Source organism: Xiphophorus hellerii, chromosome 22 (genome assembly GCF_003331165.1).
Source record: "Xiphophorus hellerii strain 12219 chromosome 22, Xiphophorus_hellerii-4.1, whole genome shotgun sequence".
NCBI lineage: Eukaryota > Metazoa > Chordata > Actinopteri > Cyprinodontiformes > Poeciliidae > Xiphophorus > Xiphophorus hellerii.
Genome location: NC_045693.1, coordinates 5,566,396 through 5,591,046, shown reverse-complemented (window position 1 = coordinate 5,591,046; position 24,651 = coordinate 5,566,396). Strand labels below are relative to the sequence as shown.

At 38.9% G+C, this 24,651-nt stretch overlaps 1 protein-coding gene across 2 annotated transcripts in view; it reads left to right on the top strand.

The window, feature by feature from the left end:
• inpp5a (inositol polyphosphate-5-phosphatase A) overlaps positions 1-24,651 on the top strand; it is a 170,930-nt gene that overhangs the window by 96,483 nt on the left and 49,796 nt on the right. For both annotated transcript variants that reach the window (XM_032552962.1, XM_032552961.1), the window contains exons 7-9: positions 5,783-5,835; positions 6,606-6,725; positions 18,331-18,415. In XM_032552962.1, the coding sequence (XP_032408853.1) occupies positions 5,783-5,835; positions 6,606-6,725; positions 18,331-18,415 (258 nt within the window). The remainder of the gene's footprint in view (positions 1-5,782; positions 5,836-6,605; positions 6,726-18,330; positions 18,416-24,651) is intronic.

Sequence of the window (24,651 nt, the reverse complement as noted above, 5' to 3'; positions counted from 1 at the left end):
TTAAAATAATACAGTACAGCTGTCTTTAAACACAATAAAACAAAATTTTTAATCTGAGAATCTCATACCAAATAAACAGCTGAGGTATTTACAGTAAATTGAATTCAATTGGTGGGAAAAAAGTTCATGAATTTGGACAAATTGGGCTGATTTCAAGCAACAATGCTGACCATCATTTCTTTTTCCCAGCTGGCCCCTGAATCGTAGCTACACGGCAACAAGAAAGAGAAAGGAGGACATTTATTGAAATGCTGAATAAAACGGAATTGGCCCAAATTGTGGGGCGCATTTCTTTTGAAAGGCTTCTGTGATGGATTTGGACGTCTTGTCGTTCTCCGTTGTTCCGTCCATCTCCACCTTCCCTCGTGGGAGTGAATGTAAATACTCCTTTGGCGCTACATGCGTCCAAAAGCCACTGCATCATAAGGATTTGTCATTGCCTAATATAAATAAAGTATACGACCCAGACCTTAATGTGCCCTTGGTATTGATTGTTTTACACAGGCGTGGAGGGGGGGGAAAATAAGTGAGAGAAAGGAAGAAATTAACAGACAGGCTGTAGATCAACATCTATATGAGTTTGTTGTTTGGCACCATCAGCGCGTCCATAAAAGCACCAACTTTTCATACCCTTTTAGTGCCCCCTGTAGTAAGCTTCTGTTTCAGCACTTTGATTACTTTAAAGTTCAGACCTCCATGGAAGTTAACTTCCTTCCTGTTTCCTCCCCTCCCTCCGCCGTGATTCATGTTTACGTTAAGGAGATGAAGTCATTTAAAGCGGCGTCGCTTGTAAAACGCTCGCCACGTTTATCACCAGACAAGACACCTGTGACACGGATGCCGTCCTCCGTGACAGGCGTGATCCATGAGACGGCGAGGAGCTCTCAAATGAGAGGCTAATGTCGAGATGAAGGCTTGCCGAGCTCATTTTCGCAAATAGAAGGCGAGTAAACTCTGCTGCAGGGAGTCGCTTTGAGGCTGTAAACCCTGTGAGGGGCCCTTCTGTTATTTAGTGGGTCCCCTTGCAAGATGATGGAATAAGGATAGATGTGATCGTCTACCGAGACTCAAATCAATCAGTGTTTGTGTGTATTACTTATTACTGGCTGTGCATTTCTGTCCCGCACCACTAAAACACCCCCCACCCCCTTCCAAACATCATCCTGCCATAATGTTATTTATGGGGGTCAGGCTTTCAGCTGGAATATACAAAAGGTCAAAGAATCAAAAGAGATGGACCAGGAAATAGTTGTAGGAGGGTGTTGTGAGGCTCTTATAATAAATCCTGACATTTAAAAAAAAAAATTCTGTAGTCACAGTTGTGTAGTTTTTAAGTTGTGGGGTAAAGAGAATGCCTTGTAGCTGTTTTAAAATTAGACATACTATCCCACAAATGATGAAAATCCCATTTTGGCACCCAAACACAACAACAGATCCACATTAAATCTCTGAAAAATAGAAGTACACTCCATGATCGATAGGCTTCAGTCATGGAGTGTATTCGATTTATCTATTAGTCAAATAATCGTTAGCTGGTTTAGTAAACGATTAATCGTTAACTGTAGTACACAAACTTCAAAAACGCCAGTTGCTGAAAGAACAACATATTCAGAGCAGTGATTAAGCCAAAACTGTACAAAAATATACACATTTTGCATTTAAGATAAAAAAACCTTCCCATTTCTGAGTCTGAAATTAAACTTTAAGAAGATTAGAAGATGTTTTAATAGTTTTTCACTTGTGAATAATCTTCATCGAAGTGCAGTGCTGAACTTCAGATGGTTTGGAAATGGGCTTGGAGCCCTTCCCAGATTGATGGTCAATGCTGATGTCTTTCTAGGTTTGAATTGAGCCTGCTTTCATAGAGAGTCTTTCCAGGATTTTGCTATTGTGATTTTGTTTTGCTATCAAAGTCACAAATTTTGTGCTGCTTCTATTTGCTATGTCCTTTGCGCTTATTTATGACCGTAAATATGACTTTATGTTACTCACTATATTAATCACAGACTATTAGTCGACATCAAGAACATATTAGGCAGCAGTTTTGTAGAAGTAAGAAGTACTGCCACCTTCAAGTGGGAGTTAGCAGTCACTTAAACCCAATGTTCTTGACCATTTTGGCAAACAATTTACTCAAAAATACTCAAAATTATTTATTGGCAAGAAACAAATGCAGAGAGTTGTTAATTTTGTTTTTATTTTTTTGTGAATTTCCACAATCCTGGAACTGTGGAAAACTGGAGGGACTAATATATAGTTGGGTTGAATCTGTTATGTTTTTTCTGTACAGTTTAGGTCAGATTTAAATCGTTTTAGAACTGAGAGGAGGTGTGCTTTCTTTTCGTCATGACAGTATTCTCTTGAATGCGTCATTTTTCTTCCATCTTTTACCCGTCTGTGTGGGTCCGTGCTTGGCGGTCAGTCTGTGCATCGCCCAACGTCCTCCGGACGCGACCCGCTCTGCAGCCGCCGTTCATCACTGTCGCAGGCGGAGACGCCATCACTGACCTGTGGAAGCTGAGCCAATGTCACCCTGAGCCTCCTGGCCTTCCTGCTGCCCCTCGCACCCCCCATCAAACCCCCACCCACATCCGGGGATGACAATATTATTTGGAGCCAACATGTCACTCCATCAGTTTATTGTTTTTAGGACTGCAACTGACGGTTATTTCAGTTATTGATTAGTCTATCGATTATTCTGACTATTAATAAATTATCCTTACCGATTAATTGATCGATTAGTCACTTGTCTCGGTTATTAATCAATTATTCTGACGATTAATCGGATAAAAATAGCACATTATGCAGATATTTGATTTAAACCTTTTTGATATATAAAATACATTACAAGGTGCAAAGAAATAATTAAATTCCTTTTTAATATCAGAAAATAAACATTTTGTTCCCTCAAATGCAACGACGAATCATTAAATTAGTGTACGCTTGATTATTTGTAACAAAGGATCCATATGGAGCTTAAAATATACTTCTAACATCAACATGTGAAAAGCTGAGCTGTTTCTGCTTGACCTAGCATCAACACAGTGTAGGGCACATCTGTTAATTACATTTTAAATTACTGATTAGTAAATGAATAGCAAACGGTTCTTTTGAATTAGAAGTTAAAACTTTGCCACTTAATGAGTTCTGTGTAGAACATATTTACAGAAAAAAATGTTAATTTTGATGTAAATCCAAATTGTTTAAGTCTCTTTGAACAGTTTGGTTTAATTACTGCTTTGAGTGTGTTATTCTTTCAGCAAAATGGCCTTTTTGAGTATGTATACTCCAGCTAACGATTAATCGATAACTAAATTCAATCGATTCATCACGATTAATCCCATTAATCGTTTCAGCCCTATCTTTTTTCACTTGATAAATGGATTTCAATTCTGGCATTTTGGTTGTTTATGCATAATGTACAGCGTACCTTATTGCAACCAAATCATGACGTCTTCCTGTCAGCTAATGCAGCAAGACGCTATCCCAAACCTGACTCTTGTCCCAGACTGAACCGGTTTCATTGCCGCAATGACTGAGAGCTGCCTTTCTGTTTTAAAGTGCGAGACTTTGCCTTTGTGTGTGTTTGTGAGGAACCGGGGGGTCAATCAGTCATATGTGCAGGAAATGGGGTAATCTGCGGCCAGGTGTCAGAAAAGTGATGGATTTTAATGCTGTGATTGTAGTTAATGGCTCTTAAAATTAAATCGAGATTAATCGTCTCTGGCGGCAGTCAGATCTCGTACGAATCCCCCACCGCCATCCCTAACCTTCATCTTTCCACCTCCTCATCCTCTCTAGCGGCTTCCCTTCCTTCCACAACTTTACAAGCTGAGGGATTTGTTCCTGCTGTAAAGTAATTGTATTGTTCTGAGGACATAAAGTCCATTATGCCTGTAGTTACTCAGCCTTTATTGTGTGTGTTTCTCCTTTTTATTCACTTCCTGAGTGTGTAAGTTCAATCTGTTTTTCTAGAAGGGTGAAACTCATATCTAATTCCATTTGCTCTTTTCAAAACCACAACATTGGACGAGCGAGTTATAATTGGGCCCATGCATCCTGCAGAGGCAGTATGGATTAATTCAAGTATGCTAATGTAATTCAATTTGATACAGTTAATCTTGTACTAATGCAGATTGAAGGATGCAAGGCGCAATCAAATACCTCTTAGCCCTTTAATTTGCATCTGGGTTTTTTAAATAAAATTAGTCAATTTGTAATTATGCGACCTGACCCATAATTAGTTTATTTATCACCGCAGTTAACTCCCAGAGAGGGAGAGAGATCGACTGGAAAAGAAAGAAAGAGGTTGTGGGAAATAGAGTTATTTATCTTATTCCGAATGAGAAGACTCACAACATCAATTTGTCTCTCATTTAATAACCAGCTTCATGGTGAATCATGCGCTGTTTGATCATGTGCTGCTGGGGAACGAAGCAGCTGGTTTGATCCGATCTGTCCAGAACAAACCCGGTGAGGTCTGATCCAAACAGATCACACTGCAGTAGGTGTGACCTCTAACCTCAGCCTGGTCTGGTTTCTTTTCTATACATAGATCAGAAGTTATATTCTTTTTTTCATTGAGGTCCAAGACAAGTTTATTGTTATTTTATTGCAGTTTACAGGGAAAGAAATGATATTACAAGTAAGCAAATCCAATAATTTAAGATAGCATTGAAGAATCCAAAAAGGGAAATTTATAATATGTTGACATTAAACTCACTGATATATTTCAATTGATTATTTCTGTTAATTTTAAAGGCTGTATTATACAACAATGGAAACTCAGAATTTTTCATAAAACTTAAAAATTATATTAAAAACTATTTTTAAAACTATTATATTATAAGTGAAACAGAAATGTTACGAAAGTTCAGTTTTTTTCATAACAAGAAACTTATTTCAAGAAATACGTTTGGCAAAGTTACATCCAATAATATTAAAGGAAAGTTAAGTAGAAGGAAAAACTTCGACAGATTGAAGAATTTTGGGGGGGGGGGTTCCATTTTTTGCGACGCTAGTGGCTCGTATTATTTATTTATGCGACAGGAAAGAGGGCGGAGGACATGCGGCAAAGGTCGCCGGGACCGGGAGTGGAACCCGCGACGTCCGTGTCGAGGACTAAGGCCTCCAAACGTGGGGCGTGCTAACCCCCTGCGCCACCACAGCACGCCCCAATTTTGGGGTTTTTTATAGGCCCAGATGTGAAGTTCTTATACTCCGTTACACTAAATTTTGAGACTGAAGATAAGAAAGACCATGGTTGCTAGCTTCTGCGGTAGAGCTAAGATGGTTTTTCCTGTGCATATCAAAGCATCCTAAAGTATATTTGGTGTTTCAAATATTGAAGAAGCCAGTCATAGTTTTTTTTTAGTCCCTCTGTTTCCAACTTCTTCGACTATACTTCAGATCAGCAGCTAGAAGGTAAAAATGTGGACGTAATTGGGTGTTCCAAGACAATATGGATCATAAATGCATGTCAGAATTTATTTTTAAATGTAGAAAGTAGGCTGAGATTAACTTGTATCAACCCAATTGAAAATCTTTGTAATGTGCTTCAAATCCAGGTCTGTGGAGGAAAACCGACCAGTTCAAACAAGAAAAGTGAACAAATATCTTGCTCTAAAAGCCTTTGTCATTGAAGTTTTGTTGATGTTTTAAGCATTGCATTTCAACAAACAACTTCTGAAATGAAATACCCTCGTCATCTAATAGCTTCCACCATCTTTCTGTCAAAATTTGGCTGATAACAGGTTCTAAACCGAGTCTCTCTGTTCTGCAGTGCCAGTGGTCCAGAAAGGGATTCATCAGGACTCGATGGGGCCTTTCCAGCTGGTGAGTTTTATTAACAGCCGTCTAACAGCAACACGTCCCACCCACCTCATCACCGCTCAGCCTCGAGTCGTTGCAGCTCTATCAGCACGATTAGGGCCGCAGATCCAGCCGTGTCAGTCGCGTCTGACGTCTGCCAGGTTAGACGGGGAGAGCTCTGTACGTACCGTACCCTCTGTGGGCCCTGCGCTACCGTATTTGATTAGACGTAATCCCCTTAGTCAAGCAGCTGCATATGACAGATGACAGAAAACATTAGATGCAATTGAACCTGCACGGCATGAATAGAAACTCCCAGTGTGCAGAGGCGGCGGGGGGACGGAGGGGATTGTAATCTAATAGAGGGATGACATGAGGACTAAAGAGCTGAAACGGTAAGCATTTAATAGGGGCATGACGTTTGACAGCAGCGGCAGGGAGAGGCCGACCGGTGAAGAATAGGAGATCAGATCTGGGACGGGATAAACACGTATTGTCTAAGCCATGAATGTTGTCATTTGTTCAGGATGTCACTGCAGAATAAACCTTGAGATACGATCAATTCCTCGGACCGATACAATCAGCAGGGAGGTGTTCATCAGCACATTGAGTCGTCTTGCTCCCCCCTAACAGGACAGGGTGGAAGAAAGCCAATCAGGGGTTTAAAATGTCACACGGCTTTGCTAATAAATATGCTTAAGGTCCTGTTTAAACAATAATAATTAATAATCTGCTGTAAAAGTGATGTTTTGAAGGAAATGACCCTCACAAAGTTTTTTTTTTCCCCCTCACAGTGACTTCGATCTGGTCAACGTTCACCTCTTTCACGACGCTCACAACGTTGTGGCCTGGAAGGAAAGTCCTTCCTACTACGCCGGGATCAGGCAGAAGGCCATGGACTTTGTTCTACAAAGGTAACGGACCAGCTGTTAGCAGAAAATATCACTGAACAAACAGCCATTAAACACATATTGACAAAAAAAAGCAACATTTTCAGTTGAAAAAAACCTTTTGATGCTAAATTATTGAATAAATGAACATATGAGCTCAATAATAAAGGTATTTATAGCTTTTATTTTGTTATTTAGGTTATTCAACCATCAGATTGGTGCAAACTGCTGTTATATCCATTCAGGAACTCCTGATGCTTCACTGAATGTCTTTGAATAAATAATTTTTTAGGAATGTGAACCAGCGTTGGGGACATCTCTGCTGCTGCAACATGTTTAAAATTAGCATTGAGATGCTACTTTAGGTTTGAATAGCTAGCTCCTTTTAGCACAACTTGAACACAATAATCTTTCCCAATGTCCCATTAGATTGTTTTTCGAAGCAAAAGTTAGCCCTCGTTAGGCAAAGGGAAGCAGCTTTGTCGTTCATCGCTGTGGTTTGCGGATGTCGCTTGTGCGTCAGATTTATGGACGTACCGTAAATGTTCTGGTCGGAACTTTTGTATGTATTTTGATCTTTTCATCCCCCCAGAAAATCCAACTTGAACCATAACGATGCACCAGGTGGTTGCTAATTGCTGCTGGCTAGTCTGTAGGAGCTGAGTGAGGGAGTCATGGGGCAGGCATAAGCTCAGAAGCTTGGAAACTGAAGGAGCTTCTTCCTTGAAGGCGGGGCTAATTCCATCCAAACGTTTGAAAACTGAATGGTTGCCATAGAGATTAAAGGATTTTCCCCAAACATACATAAAAGAATTAAAGCAACACTCCAGGTATGTTTTTGATGAGGGAATAACATTATAACATGATGTAAAGCTCAGAAGCGTTGATTCTACATGATAGTGTCCTTTTAATTTCTCTGCTCTTGCTGATGTTGTAATGACTCCTGTATTCAGTTCAGCCTCCATTCAAACTGGGCCATCCTATCCCCCTCCTGCTCCACGCTAACGTGATTTATGGCGTTTCCATTTGGAGCGGGGCGGGATGATGGAGTGCACGGTGCCACCCCTGCTCCCTACCTGGCCATGCTAACTCAGAATAAAAGCCCGGTACCCGGCTCCCAGCCGCTGACCTCCCATTCAAACGCTATAAGAATGCATGACACGGCTCCCCTCCACCTCCGCTTTGAATAACTGCGTACATGCATATATGGGTGGAATACACGGCCATTTCTGCCGGCCGCTTCGTTATGAGGTGCTTTCCAATCTCACAGAGGTGACATTTAGCCTGTACTTCTTTGTTGATTTAATGAATGAAGGCCTTTAATGGACAGCGGAGTGGGAGTGTTTACAGAATATAGCAGCTTTTGCCGTTTTTATCACGTAGTATTTCACCTGACATGATGTGGTTTTTAAAAGGACCTCTGTTGTTGCTCTCCTTGAAGTATTTTCCGTAGGTTTTTACGGCATACGTCATGCTTTTTCTGTTTTTCCTTTTTAGTGCCCTAGTAAACCCGCCTGTAGGAAAAACACAAATGTTGAGCTTTGGAGGAAATTCTACTTTGATGTGGATGAAGAGAAAGTTAGTTTGAGACAGAGAGAGAGGGGGGTATGTCTTCTATTCATAGGATTCCTATGAATAGAAGACATCCATTCATCCATCCTTCCCTCCATCCCTCCCATATAATTTTCCACATGTAAAATTTATTAGATTTTTTTCCCCCTAAGCATTATAGGAAATAAAAAATACAGTTTCTTTAATTTCCTATGAAAAATGATCCTTTTATTCCAGGACTGAGTTTGTGAGGTAAAAGCTGGAGTTTATGGGTCCACATTTGTCAAAAACTAAAAAAGCGAAGGCTGCATGACAAGCATCTCACTGCTTTCCCCACACATCACTGCAGGCTGCAGAGCAGAGAGCCGCCTTTCTGATGCGACTCAATAGTGGCTAAACGCCTTTCCTCAGCATTGTTCCCCAGAGGCCTTGAAGTACTTTAGAGATAAACACTGTTTAGCAGTTAAAAGGGCCACTAAGGAAAAGCCTTATCAGATGTGTTCTCAATGGGCTGTAAGCAGCATTATTAGGCCAGACACAGATAAGGTGCAGGCTGAAACTCGGTCCAGGCGGCACTGACATGTGATCGCAGTGTGTACACCGTCCCCTCCCATCTCCATTAAACCTTCCACTGGAGAGAGAGAGAGAGAGAGAGAGTGAGAGAGAGAAGGTGGGGGGACTGGCTTTAGGTATTCCCCCTGTCCCTTTTCCTGCTTTCCTTCTGGGGGTAGGAGTCAGAGTTAGGACAATGGCCAAAAAGATGGTTCCCAACCAGGCGTTGAATGGAAACACTGTTGGTGGTAGCGCCTCATTCAAAGCCCGGCCCTGGAACATTGTCCCCCCAGATCGGTGGAGTAGAATGGAGTTTGCTGGTGGCTGCCAAAAGGTTAGCAGCCTCTGTGAAAGGAGCGAGCCATTATTCACTGCCCTTTACAGAAGCCGAGCAGCCTTTGTGCTCCTCCTACCCTTCCCTCTGAAAACCACCGGGTTTTTTCTCACTCCGGTGCTCCGGATCTGCGCACGACTGTTTCAGAGAAAGTGAACAGGCATGAAAAGTGCTGCACCCACCGTCTTTCCCCTGCAATACCGGGAACCATGAAATTCCATACATTTCCAGAATTATAAACCCATATTTTTCCCCACTTTTAAATGATAAATTGAAAGGGAAGAGCGGGCATGAGTATGAATGGATAAAAACTGTCGGCTGTTAGCTGGTTTTCCATACTTACATAAATCTGGAAGTTCAAATTTTAGAATTTTCCCATTTTGTCTGATGGTGTATTTAATTCAACATAAATATGGCTGCAACACTCAAAAACACAACATTTTATCAAGTATTATTGGTCTTGTTTTTTGTGAACATATTACACTTTAAATAAGACTAAAGTCATTTACAAGTAACTTTTCAGCACTATTTAGGAGCTTGTTTGTTTCCACTAGCAGATTATTTCACTTTTCACATGGGAAAAATGTCTTGCTATAAGTGAAATGATCTGCCAGTTGAACTAGTTAATTTTCTTCAATATTAAGGAATTATTTACTTATACATATTTCTTGCTGAAAAGTTACTTGTAAATTAGTCTTGTCTTATTTCAAGTGTACTAAAATATTTGCATTAGAAATTACACAAAAAAAAATACTTGGTAAAATTTGGTGTTTTTGCAGTGTGTGTCTGTTTTTGTCATTTTTAATGAATTCATTATTAGAATTTGGCTGGAATTTTTCCTATATATTTAACATGTAGATTATACTGTGTAGTAACATGTAAACATGTATCAGGCAACTATCTCAAGTAATGACATGTGACCAAACATTTCACATGTAAAATGTTTCCAGATATGTCCTGGATATGAAAATTATGTCATGCACTGACATGCAAAGAATTTGAGGAAACTCCAAAAATTGTGTACCCATATGTCCATTAATAAGGGGGGGGAAAAAAACATGTTTTGCATGTGTAAAACACTTTGCAGTTTTTGCTATAACTGTCTTTACCTGTGCTTTTAAGAATAAACATGGAACATTTTTATTCCACATGTAGAAACATCACATGAGATAAACACCTGAACTTTGCATTTTTCAGCAAGAATAGCTTCATTTAAAATCCGTATTTTTTCTGATGCTAAACCTCAGATTACTCTGTTTGATGAAAACCCTTGGCTGTTAAATGATAAAACCAACACTTTTTCCCTCCATCTTCCTTAAAAAAAAATCTCCTTTGTGTGTTGAAGTTTGTTTCTTTTTCCAAGCCCCATTCAGAGTGGCTGGTCTGGTTCAGGGGAGAACAGTTTTACATTACAACTGTGAAATCCGGGTATAAAGGCTTCCTTTGTGGTGCACCATTATTTTCACACAAATATAGTCCATTGTCACAGTGCTGAAGTTAATTTGATCAACATTGGGGACATTTAACTGTTTTGTTCGCTGAAAAGACTTGTTTCATGCTCATTTTCGGGGCCATTGAAAAGGAATGATTGGCAGAAAAATAATGTTGCCGTTAACAATTCAAAGCAATTAGTTTCCCATGGGGAGGCAGTGGGCAGCACTGGCCACCACACAGCGATGCTTTGTCATTTTATGGAGGGTCATCAGTCAACTGTCACAGCGTCTCAAAGAGCCCTCCAATCTAAATGTTTCCCTTTAGGCTTTTCCCAGAACAACAGGCTGAAAGAGCCGAGAGAGGCCGGCTCATCTCCAGCCAATAGACATGTTGAGCAGCAAGAGGGAGGAGAGGATAATCACGAGCAGGTCCTCCACAAAGCCACAGGGAACTTCTCAAGGTGTTCGTGTCTCTGCAGACATTATGCTAATATTCCCAATGCAACTGACACCTTGTGATGTCTTAAGTCCATATCAATAACATTTTCTGTAGATATTACCAACTTTTACAAGAATATCCAAATGAAAATTCAGATACATTTATGGAATTTCAGTCATTCAAGAAAAGTTAAACCAGAATGGACAAACCTCATGTAAAAATGTGGTTTACCATTTTTTATGCTCCTTTCTAGACAATGTTATTACTTTACAGTAAGATAAGCAAATTATGTAAAATCAACATTTTGGAGCTTTATATCTTGTTATAAAGTTATTCCCTCATCAAAAACATACCTGAATGTGGCTTTGATTCTTTGATGCATGTTTGAATCTCCCATGGCAAATATTCAGATGTGCTTAAACACTTGCTCTCACAAATCTCCGCCTTCCTCACTCAGCTCCTTCAGACTAGCGGCAGCAGCAATCAGCAAACACCAGGTGGAACTGCAAGTTTGCTGACTTCACTTCATCAATACTTCAGTCCAATGCTCCTAAGAACGGTTATAACAGGTTAATGGAGGAGAATTGTTGTGATAGCTTGGTAAAGGTGGAGTGCCAGAAAGAGCAGGAGCTTCTTAAAGAGACAGAGGCTCAATTTCAAGGCCATTGAAACATGTTGATTCATTAATTTTTAATCTATTTTGATGGGATTATTGTTATGTTGAAGACTCATTTTGGGTCAAAGTTTATGTATCAGAAGTCATCATCTTTGATACTAGTCCATAGTTATCTCAATAATTACAAGACGCCAAGTTTCATTTTCTGCATAAAAAGGCCCAAATCATCACCCCTTCATCACCATGCTTAACATTTGGTTAGAAATCCTGATATCCTACATGATAACTCCAAATTTGTCATCTGTCAAAAGGACATTTCTCAAGTTTTGTGTTGCAACAATGGAAACATGAGTGGTTTTACCATATTCTGTTCAGAGGAGGAGCCATTCTAATCAAGTCAAGTTTATTTGTACAGAACATTTCAGCAACAAGACAGTTGAAGTGCTTTTATATCATCAAAAAGTACAGTCACCAATTATTAAACAAGCAATTAATATTACATTTTGTCAAGCAAATATTCATCACATTATACTGATCACTGTTCCAGTTACTATGAGTCAATTTTAAACAGGTATATTTTTAGCCTTGATTTAAAGGAACTCAGTGTTTCAGCTGTTTTGTAGTTTTCTGGAAGTTTGTTCCAGATTAGAGTAGCATAGAAACTGAATGCTGCTTCTCCATGTTTGGTTCTGGTACTTCTGGAAACACTTCCAAAAACCAATTGATGTTTTCGGAAGCCTACACATTTAAAATGCTAGTCAAGAAGAATCTGAGATGGAGCTCTTTCACTGAGCATGCCCAGTATGGTCTTTAGATGAATTTGCTGGGGCATCTACAACCGGAACAAATGTTTACCACATGAAAATAATCTATCAGATTTGTTTGGAAATTGCCTTATAGCTATCTGCAAAATTATGGGTGGCAACAATTGTATCTCTAAAATCATTGATGATTCCATTGTGGTAACACACTACACAAAATTTGTGGAACATTTATTTGAATAGCCAGAATGGTATTATCGATATCTTTGGAGACTTGTATTGTCTAACAACCTGTCTCCTGGTCTCTTACTCAATTGGACTGTCTCTTGAGTGGTCCCTAACCTCTGTGTGACCGCTGTCCACTATTGCACCCCCCCACACACCACATCTTTCCTGCATGGTGTTCTTACTGGGGTGGGCGTTACTAAGGAGATGGGTGGCTAACTGCGGGGCGATGCCGTGGTTGTCCAGTGATGTCAAAGGTCCTGTCGGAGGCCAACCGTGGTCCATTCAAAAAGACGTCACTGGCAAATTCTTCACAATGTTAACATTCTCCCAAAGTCTCTGCATTTACTTACAATGGATGACGGTGTTCTACTGGGCTATTGTGTGCAAAGCAGAACCTGATTTGCCAGCGTATGGTCAGTCAGCTTGTCAATGTAATCGTGACACGGCCCCACGCTGCACCCTCATAATCCCATAGAGACCTCCTGTTATTGCTCAGTATAGCTGTCAGTCATCAGCATATAATCTGACCAGCAGCCACTGAGTGATTGGGGCTTGAGAACAGGGAATTGACAAGTTCAAGGAGATTTATATGTCATAAACAAGGGTAATAGTAAAGTCTGAAATTATCATTTTTAAATATTAAATGCATGTTTATTTATTTTAATGATAGTTTGTTTGCATGTTAGAGAAAATTAGAATCAGAAAGAGAGAATATGCACTGGTTGCTTTTGTGGTGGTGGTTAAAGGAGCCTGGGAGCAAGGTTCTGGGCCATGTAATAAATTAACGTCTGACCCTTATCTTTGTGTGGCCCTTCGGAAGGCCTGTGGAAGGCCCCAACCCGGGCCCCAGTGAGAACCGGCCCCTGTGAAGAGGCTCTTTCATGGGTGTCACCGTGCGATGAATTGGCCCGGAGAAAGCATGTTTATAGACTGAGCAAAGGAGTGTGTCTTTGTGGGGAAATGTCACTGACACTGGTACAGTTTGCCTGAATGGACTATGATGATGAGGCTAATGGAGGGGCCCCACCAAGGGTGAGGGTCAGCAAATTGGGAGGGGGGTTTGGATGGGTGGCACCCCTTAGCTCTGGACCCCCCACCTCCAGGCTCCTTTCATGCCTAGTAGCTGTAGCTAATGTTGCAATTCTTCGATCCTCCTCAATGGCCAAGGAAAAAAGTCAACTTTCACAGCGGTGGGTCACCATGAGTGCTTTAGGAAATGATCGTGTAAACAGAGTGTTACCTTCTGACCTGTGGCTGAAACCTCGCAGCCGCAGACAAAACAGCCAGCCTGCGGGTATTAGACATGCCTGTTAGAGAGAGAAAGAACGCAAGCTGTGGAGAAACATTCACTTATGGCTGATTCCTTCCTTGACCCGTTTACTTATCGGTCTTTCCTTTTCCACTCCTGGTCTCAATAGACAAATTCAGACTTTTTGCTCTATTTTTAAAGGATCAGATAAAACTCTCTTCTCACCCGAGGCGTGTTTGAGTTCCCACAGTTATACAAACGTCTTATTAGCCGTGTTACTGCCCTCTACTTGGCTTGGCTGGATAAAGTGTTTCTATACAGCTCAGTCTCTTAGCACCAGCATGTCGTGTCGTAAATGACACCAATCCGAGTTAATTAATGAGCTGCAGGACACACAAACACTCACAATCCCTCAGTATTACTGTGGTTATAGAGTATTCTGAGTCAGTAGGTTTTAATGTCGTGGTTTCAGAAAATGTTTTACCTCACTCTCTGGACTCATGAAGGCTGATGAATCATGAAGGTGTTGACTGTAAAATAATAACTATTGGTATTTTTTATTTAGTATTTTCATTTTTGACTGATGTTTGGAATTATTTTTGAATTCCAAGTAATCCTGATTTTGAAAGTTGAAGCAAAAATGCTAACAAAAAAACAACCCCATTATTTTCTAAAACAGAAATAAACAATCAATATAATATCAGTTAGTAAAACTATTACTTCAAATTTGTAAAAAATAAATAAATAATAAAAATAAATAAATAAAATTGACCCCCCTTTAAAATATGTATAAAGATGAAACTGAATTAGTTTCAAAAATTATTAGTGTTGCAGAGTTAAGTGTTGTAAAGTTGTTGATTTGTACCCAATAAGCCACCTATTAAAATGCACATAATTTATTGAAGAAAAAATAAGTGTCTACATCAATAAATAGATAAGTAAATCAGAAACAAATTATACATAATGTGATGTAAATAAATAAAACATTTGAATAAATAAATGATTGAATGAATAGAAAATTTAATAAGTACCGGTAAATATAATTAAAGAAAGAATATGTAAATGAGGAAATTGCTAAAACAAATAATGACTAAGTAAACAAAAAAAGTAACTAGATAAAAATCTAAAACAAACTAATAAAGAGATTCACTAAACTTTATTTAACTGAATCTAAATGATCATATTGCTGATTGATTTGGTTTTATGTTTTTATATAATTGGAGATAAATCGAGCTTCTTTGTCTTGTAAAGTTTGATATGAAACTACAACAACCTAAACTGAATAAACAAAATTAAAATGTATTTAAAACAAAGTTACATCAGCCACACTCAACCAGAATGGACTAAATAAAGTTTTCTCAGTTTTTATTGAACTGCTTAAAGGAAATAAAAAAGAAAATGAACCAAATTCTGTTTAATCCGATGCAATATCAAACTGAAAGAGTTTTTTTTTTTTTTCTTTTTCTGTGAAACCTTTTCGCACCTCCTCGCCGCCCCCGTCGCAGAAGAAGCAGGCGGGCTTTACGACAGCCGGCCAGACTGAGACCTACCGCCGTGAAAGGCTTTCTCCTCTCTTTACGGCCTCATAAATATATTGTTATCTGCGCCTGGGAAGTCAACGGCGAGATTTATTCGCACGATTAGCAGAGATAGTGAGCCAAGCATCCTGACTCATTAATTAAACAAGAGCGAGCACTACATCCACCTTAATTTCCAATCTCTGCTCAGTAGAAGAGCCACTTTTAAGTAGGCGATGAGGCATAGGAGTTCATTATATGTCGCTTAGGTGCATTTTTTAATTTTATTATGTATTTTTAAAGCGCTGGGATGCTGGCACTGTGATGAAGTTGCATGGATCAAGAGGAAGATGTATGCACTGGGAATCTTCTGACGTACTCAAATATTAAAATGAAATCTGCTTCTTTAAAATGTTATATAAGTGGAACTCCAAGCTCTTCCAACAATGTAATATCATGTGTTTGGCTTGAAACAGAAATGATAATATAATATAACAGAATCCCAAATGTAATAACATTAAAGGCAGGGGAAAACTTGATAAGATGATAATTCCTTAAAACTAAATTCTCAGCGTTTTTGTTTTGCTATTCCGAGCATTAGAGCCGACCCGAACGGAGTCGTGTTAGTTCGCCATCCCTTTGATCAGCTCAGGAAAGTGAATTTTCTGTCGTTCAAAACAACTTATGGAGGATTATTAATTTAGCGTCAGCTGCTAATGAACTGTCCTGCGTGATCACTCAGACGCCTTGCATGGATGGGAAATGTACCGCAGACAAATCCCAGAGGATGAAGGACCTTGTTGCAGAACAAGAAGACCCCTGAGCTGTTTCAGAACTAGATTATCTGAATAAAATTACACAGACGTGGGGTTTAATCTCAATCTTAATGAGAGAATAATTTGTTTCTTTCCTCAAGATTTTGAGTTCTTTATAGGATAATTAATAAGTTTTGATTCTCCTTCAGACAAAAAAGAGCTATAAACATGCAGGAAATTACACAAAAAACCCCGTGGGATTATCATATGTGGTTTGACTCTTGGTAATCATTTATAAAATGCATTGAAATAAATGTTTAGTTTTTTATTGCAGTAGCTTAATCTCATATTACCACATCAAAAAATGTGAAAAAATTCCAACTTTGATTTTATTTATTTAATAAGTGCAGAAAAATGTTATATTCAGTTCTAAATATTTCTAGTAACGCCACAGTTAAAGACCCCTCTGGTGTCAGAACGTGTTCATCCCTCTTCAGTCAGTATTACACGCATTATATTTTCTGTAACATTTTGAAATGTTAGATTATTCTGAGATGAATTAGCTGTGAAGACTGAGGTTACCATGGAAGAATATTAATTTTCTGTCTTTTTGACCATTTCTTTGCTAATTCAGCTTCATGTCTGTGATCATCACAATGTCAAAAGACCCAATGACAAACCGTTTCTGACAGAGGGCATTAGATTTTTGTAAAACATGTCCTCGTATTTCAGATGGTTCATAATGCTGTTCAGGTTTTGAAATATAAAGAGGCCCACAGCATCATTGGTCCTCCACCATGCTTTCCAGTTCCTGTTAGTCTCCACATCAACCTGATCTGCTTGATCGGCACACATTTTTTGAAGAGTTTAGCAATCACCATTACGTCACTTTATAAACAGCTAATTTGCCTCTAGATAGAGTCAACTGGTTGTTATGGTGACGCCCAGGATGTTGTTCTTTGCTGCAGTGAGCTTTTACCTCCAGCTCCATTTCTCTTATAACTTTTCTGACTCATCCCTTCTTCTTTATTTGATTCCAGTTTGTTGCATCTCAATGTTGCTCTTTTGGACTGGAGTCAGGCGCCTCTGGTTTGCCTTTTTTTTTTTTTTTTCCATTTTCCTGTCTGAATCTCCTTGAAGTTTGTTAATGTTAATAATTTTCCTAACTGTAGATGTTGGCAAGTTGAGGTGATGAGCTATTTTCCTGTCATTTCCTGACTTCTGAAGATGTTTCCTCGCCTTTTCCACGTTAAATGATGGAGAAACACAAATCAACTCTCAGATTTGTTTATAAAAATAAAACAATAACTACATTGTTCATTAAAAATGCTTTGCGAATGGAATGAGGTGACCATGGTTAATTTGTAGCTGTTGGGAGAAATGGGAGAATAATGCCAGAAAATGTGTATCTAATTTAAAGTGAATGATGAAATATGTAAAGTTTGAAAATGTTACTTTACTTTTATTCTTATTTCAGCAAAATTCCTCATTTTTCGGTTAAACATTGCTACATGTTAATGTTTCCTCTGTTTCTTCTGATTATTTCGTCCTTGTTAACAAAGAGATGGAAACAACATGAAACATTTTTTGATGTTTTGCTCTGTCAATTTTCTTTTTTGAATTGATTTAAAACTGATTCTATTGTAGGTAGAGTTTTGATTGTGTCTTTGTTTCCACCAAGTGGGAACAGAATAAAAAATTAAAAATTACACTTCCAATTTTAGTTGTGGTACTAGTGATTCTGTAAAAGGAAAAACAACTACGTGATTTTTTTTCTTCACTAAATAACATCTCTCAAAGTCAAATTTTGAGTTTTGTACTTAGATTTTATTTATTATTTTTTTAATTCTGCTTTCGCATTAAAGGATTTGTTTTTTTGTTTTTTTTTTACAGTGTACCAATATGAGTGGAGGACACTTAACATCACTGTCCTGTGATTTTTGTAATAAAAGCAGCAAGCAGCAAATCTTTTTAAAGATAGTAAGACATCTTTAGAATAAACATGTAAAAAAACACTAACCCCTTAAAGGAAGTTGTTGAGTCCACCAGGTGGTGCTGTAACCCTCATGATCTAAATCCCCCTCCAATTAAAAGTCTCCAACAATTAATCCTGATGGCTGTGAAGTTACTTTACTTGTTCAGTTTTTTCTAAGAGCATTTCTTTCGATTGATTTGTTGCTGGATTTTTTTGCAGGATCTCAGACGAGCGGCACAAGAAGCTGCCATTTTTCCTCTTCGGGGACTTTAACTTCAGGTTGGACGCCAGGCCATTATTTGAGGTTAGTGTCCTTTTTGTGATACATGCGTGTTTTAACGGCAACAGCAAACGCTGCCAACTCCATGTTGATGTAGAGCATTTGCATGTATTAAAGGGCAACTGCAATATAGTAAAAGTGGTTTTAGTTGTGCGCGGTCAGCTCAGAGTTATGAGTCATTAAACACCTCACTGTTGCTGCCCCATCTGTGTTTGCCAACTCAGTCTCCAAGTGTATTGTTATGTTATGGTGCCATTTACTCCTCCTCGTCTCTCTTCTCCTCTCGTTGCAAATGAGGCCACTGAGAACTGAAGCAGTGCAGTTAGTCTGCATTGTCCAGGAGTAGATGGCGGGGGGTGGGACAGGTCATAAAAGCCCACCGCAGACAGCAATATGTCCAATGATAACAGAGTGGGAGAGACACTCTTTTCCGCCACAATGGTCCTGGAATCAGCGGGACTGGTGAAGGTGTGGACTTCAACTAGAACCCCCATTCAGAGGAGCAAGAAGCTCCCTAAATGGAGGAATCAAATGCTTAAATGACTTAGGAAACACTTCACTCTGAGGCACAGAAGAGGAAGCTTTCTGTAGTTTGTCATCTGCCCACTAGGGCAGTGGTTCCCAAAGATTTTCTGGGCCTGCATATGGATTACAATAAAATCCCCTCCAAAAAGAAAAATAATCAACTGGGCACACACATTTTTCAACCAAACATAAACCTATACACATATTTTGTTTTCAAACTCCTCTGAAGTTTATTTCACACTTCAGGTTGCAACAAAACAAACTACAAACCATCTTTACAGTGAAACACTTTTGTGTAATTGTTTATTTTTGGGGGTTTTTTTTCCATTCATCCGTACCGCTTCCCGCACCCCCCATGCAATGGCACTGCACCCCCGCTAGGGGGCGCGCCCCACACTTTGGGAACCACTGCACTAGGGGATGACCGACTGACCGAGGCGTTCCTCGTTCACGTGTTTTCCGCTCCATCCGGGGTCATTGATTCATCGCCTCGGAGTTAGTGCAGAATATTGGATTTTGGGATTGTAATCGGATTACATGGACCTGCTGGTCATATGAACATGTGTTGCTTTGGAGATAATAAATGCAAGAACGCTCTCTGCTCCTGCAGATGGGAAAAACACTGAGACTATTCAGTATTAGGAGTCTGCAGTTACATGTCACCCGGCACACATTTAGGTTGCCACACTGACATTATTATGCTGATATCTTATCAGGGCTCACTAGGATAAAAGATGCCGGGTTCACAACTTTAAAATCTACAAAAACAGCTATTTTTATGGTTTCTGGATGGAGGTGCAGAAGGAAAATCTGTTCTATGGAGAATCTCAATTCGTAGTCCTGGCAATTCTGAATCGATTTTGGTCTGCTTAATTCAGGTTGCAACAAAACTGAAAAATTATATTTTGAATAATATTTTTTTTACTTTAGAAAAAGCCTGGCAGGTAAACTAATTTAGTTCTGGTAACTTAAGCTACAGGATTGTATGCACAAACAGATTTTTGTCACGTAATTCAGACAAAAATATTTAGACTATTTGAATAGGAAAAATTTGTTTCTGAATTAAAAATAATTTCTGAATCAAATCATGACCTTGAAAGTTGGAGTCAAATTCAATCACTAGACACTGAAATATTTGTATGTCTAGTTCTGGATGAAATAAGCTGAAAAGAAAGCATTGTTTTATCCTGCAATCTTTCCTTCTCATTTTTTAAAACTTCCATTACAAATTTAATTAGGCATTTTGCAACTCTGTACTCCTAAGATTAGGATTTATTTACCTTTGGTTAAAAAAACTTCCTGGAAAAGTTGAAATTAAATATTTCTGACATCTCTATGAGTAAATGAATTAAGTAAAAGGAAACACACACAAAAAACAAAAGTAAAACATGATATTCTAGCTAACTACTTTATTTTCCTTTTTTTAAATCCTAATTGGGCATTTTAACAGGCTAAAAGGCTTAAGCAACAGGAAAATCAGCTTCTGTTTGAGCTTAGATGGTAGAGCCTGGAATGTTTTTGGTTCCTTACTTTGAAATGGGAAGCAACGAATGGGAATAAAATTTACAGAACTGTGTGAGAATTGCATACTAAACTAAGAGAGGTAGGTATAAGTCAGTCTCATACTCAGACAGACATCCATTTGACCAGGGGTTAGGGTTACACTGGTCCTCGAGGGCCGGTGTCCTGCAACTCTTAGATATCTCCCTGATCAAACACACTTGAATCCAACAGCTGAATCACCTCCTAAGTGCAGTCAAGTTCTACAGAGTCCTGCTAATGACCTCATTATTTGAATCAGGTGTGTTGAAGTAGAGATACATCTAAAGTTGCATGAGACCAGCCCTCGAGGCCTGGAGTTGCCCACCCCTGCATTTGACTGATTATGAGACGTCATAAACAAAAACTCAAGACACAAACCAAATTGCAAAATGTTGATTAGACTTGTTTGGTCAAAACTTTTGCAACTCACCTAACCAGACGACAGATCACAGCAACTTCCAGTTTAGGAGTCATCACAACCAGTCAGAAGAAGCCTTGGGAAACATGTTCCTCAGGGCTCCAAATTAGGTTGTGTGTAAACAACAAAAAAGGTGTAACATCATGAAAATGGAAAGATATCATGTCTTCTTCACTAATGATGATTTTTCATCATTGGTGATTTCTTCATCACCAATGATGAAGACTCTGGGTAGTAAGTGAATATTGTGTCATCAAAGTTGATTTCTTGGAAGAAAAAAAATTGAGGAAGTAAGAAGTTTAGTAAGTTTGATGAAGACCAACCTGTGATGGCTTCATGGCTGGGTCAGAACAACTCCAAAACTTCCTTTCCTGTGGATTGTTCACAGTGGGCAGTATCTATAAATAGCAGTCCAAGGGAGGAATAACACCCAACTGATGATTAATTACAATCAACACAAGCTTAAAAAAGGTCATTAAACAAGTCAGAATGGGATTTTTTAAACTAGGCAATATATAAATCCTTAAATATTGAACTATTGTATACAGTTTGGTATTGTCTAGCTCATCCTTTTACTGAAATATTTCATTTTTTAAAAAGTCAAAACAAAAGAACTGTAACTAGGAAACACTGAGAACAAGGTAAAGTTCCTTTGGACAGTCAGTTTTCCACTCTGGCAGTGGATTGGAGGACAACAGCTGATGATGTCATCCGTTCAGAAGCCTCATAAACCCACACTGGGATCGGCCCATCTGATCCGAGCTGCAACCCGAGTGTTAGCGGCCAAGAGAGCTGTGATGTCACTGATAAACAAATGGGCTGGAACCTCTCCGCAGGATGTAACTCACAGCTCAGAGGCCGTTCTAAGCCCTTTAATGACAATTAATGTCAACAGGACAATTAGTGCACATCCACTGAAGTGCTTAGCTGTAGATGGGCTGCTGGTGGATCGATCCGCCATACTTATCTGCAGATTGATTCAGACACGGGGAGGTTGGCCTCTCTTTCTCGGTGTCGGGCAGTCCTTTTTTATTGCTTTATTGTCTTTGTATCTCAGTCTGGAATCATTAAAAGGCAGTAAAATATAGCTGCATCTTACTCAGTTGGAAAATAATCAAAAAGTAAATGTATTTCAGTAAATCAATTCAAGAAGTGAAATTCACATACACTGAATATATAAATAATTACAGTAGTTGTATCTTATAACTGTTGATGATTGATGTTTTAAGGTAATAAAACCACAAATTCTTTTACAGAAAATTAACAATGTTAAATAAAAGTAATGTATGTATAGATATTTGGTCAGTGTTTATTTTGTATGAATTACTGCATCAATGCAGCAAGTACCAGGTACATTTGGTGCAGTTCGCTTTCACACTGCTCGGGATCGAACCAACCAAACTCTTTGAAAACCAATTCCTCACCTCGCCTGTAGTGGCGCTGAACCAAGAACCACAAAAGGAAACAACATAAAGACCTCTGAAGAAGACACTGAACACAACCTCCTTCTCTACAAAATGCAAACAAAAATGGAGTGCTTTGAAATTTTAGCGGTTGTAAGATTTCTTTTTTGTCTTTGTTAAAATAAACAACAAGCCATTTTTCCCGCTAGCACTAGACTCTCGCGTTTGTTTTGGTTCCATTTACCCAGGATGCTTTGCAAATAGTCCACTTTCTGCTTTTGGAGCAGTCTCCAGTCCGCTTGGTGTTCACATACATTCGAACCTCGCCAGAGTTTACGTCGATCTGATACCGAGAGTTTTAGGCGGACCAGAATCTGCTTTTTTGGTCTGCGTCAAATTTTGATTACACGTCTCCACAAACGAACCGGACATAAAATGCACCATAAAATGTCTTGGTAGTCTGTTGTGTTGACTGTGGGCAGTGATGTGTTTGTGTACCTTTTTTGTACAATTTTTTCCGTCCTCTCAACGTTTCAGTGATGTGCTTGGATACAAGACTTTAACAGCCCACTTCTTTATCAATTACATTTTGTGGTTCTTCCTTCTTGTGAAGGGTTTCGGTGTCAAGTGCACAGTTTTCCTCATGATTGTGTTGGACATAGTTCTTTAATTTAAAAAAAGTTTTTATGCAAAATTGCAGGTTTTTGAGAAGCTGAATGTTTTATTTGCATGAATAAAACACAGTCACCACAATTAACAGGGCTAACCAACTATAGTATATAATTGTGTGCAATCAATGTAGTTATGATTTTTAGGTAAAATAAATCTATATTTTAGTGATATTGAGATGTACCTACAGGAGCAAAATTGAAAAGCCAGGATGATTATACTTTTTCTATTCTCCTCTAACTTTGGTTTATTGTGGATGGCTCCACTTTGCACAACCATTATCCAGTCCCCATCTCTCCTGCATTAAGAGACGACTGATGGCTCAGGGAAATGTTTGGGTCTATCACTGAAAAGGAGCTGGATGTGAAAGGCTGCGGGGTTGTTATTGTCAGGAGACAAATTCCAGGTGGCAAATTCCCGACATGCTTGTGCGCCGGGATCAGTAACCACAGACCTGCAGCCGCTGCCCCCCTCCCGTCCAGCCCAGGCAACCCCATTAATTGTGTCCGACAGCGGGAATTGGTTTCAATTGACCCCCATTCAGCAGGCCTTTGACTGGCAGACAAAAGACACAGCCACGTGGAGACTAATGCTGGGGTTGAGCAGCCTGGAGGTGGTCCAGACCCCACCGGCCTCCTCTTTCCTCTCCCATGGGTCTTATCATGCATCGGCTTGATCACGCTCTGCACCGCTGCTGATTAAAACAAGAAATCACAAAGGATATCTTTTGAACATATAGTGTGAATCTGGGATGCTCTGCAGAGCACCTACTCATGTGCTTTAAAGTCTTATTAAATTGTCCTATTTGAGCCAAAATTAAGCCAGTCATTGTTGCTGGAGTAAAGACGTAAGCAAAAAGAAGTCAGATGTTTCTGATACTGGTTTTATTTATTGTAGTTCTTTTATAAACCATTGCTTATTATAGATGTTTGCACAAATGAAGACAAACACAAAGGATGTGGGTTCTGAGATGTACTTAACCCTCCATTTAAGACTCTTTAAAAAACAAATCAGTTCTAAAGCTGCGAGTTTCACTAGTTTGTGTTTTTTTTTTAGCTTAATTTGCTCAGAAGTCACAGTTTTAATTTCTTTTATAGCTCATTTTCTCCACAGAAAGGAGTTATTTTGCCCTTTTATCAAAGAAAATCCAATATTGAAAATCTGCTTTAGCTTTATTTGTCTGTTTGATCAATTTTAGAGCCATTTACTCTGTCCTGTAAACTCCACATCAAAATGTTAAAGCATCTCTCTTTACTAAGCAGTATTCATTTAAAAATAAATCTAGTGACTACTTTTCCTGAATTGGTTGCATTTTTAGTCATTAAGGTTGGGATTACAATGTGCAGCAATAACATAACACTTTTGTGCTTGTCTTCAAGTCTTATTTTGAGTCTTAAAAGTTAAAAGTTCATGAAATAACAGAAAAAGACTTAATAAGTATGGTTTGTGAGGAAGGTGGGTTTTTTTTAGAAAAGGACAATGGCTGCAATTCAATTTCAGTTCAGTTCAGTTTATTTATATAGCCCCAATTCACAACAAATGTCATCATTCCTATTGATCCTAATGATCAAATAGTGCATTAAGCTCAGTTAATTATTCAAATTGGCTTAAAAAGTTTCTACCCAATGAAACAAAGTAGATTAATTGTTAGCATTCACTGCTCTGGGATTTCAATCAATCAGAAAATCTATTAACAGTAAAAA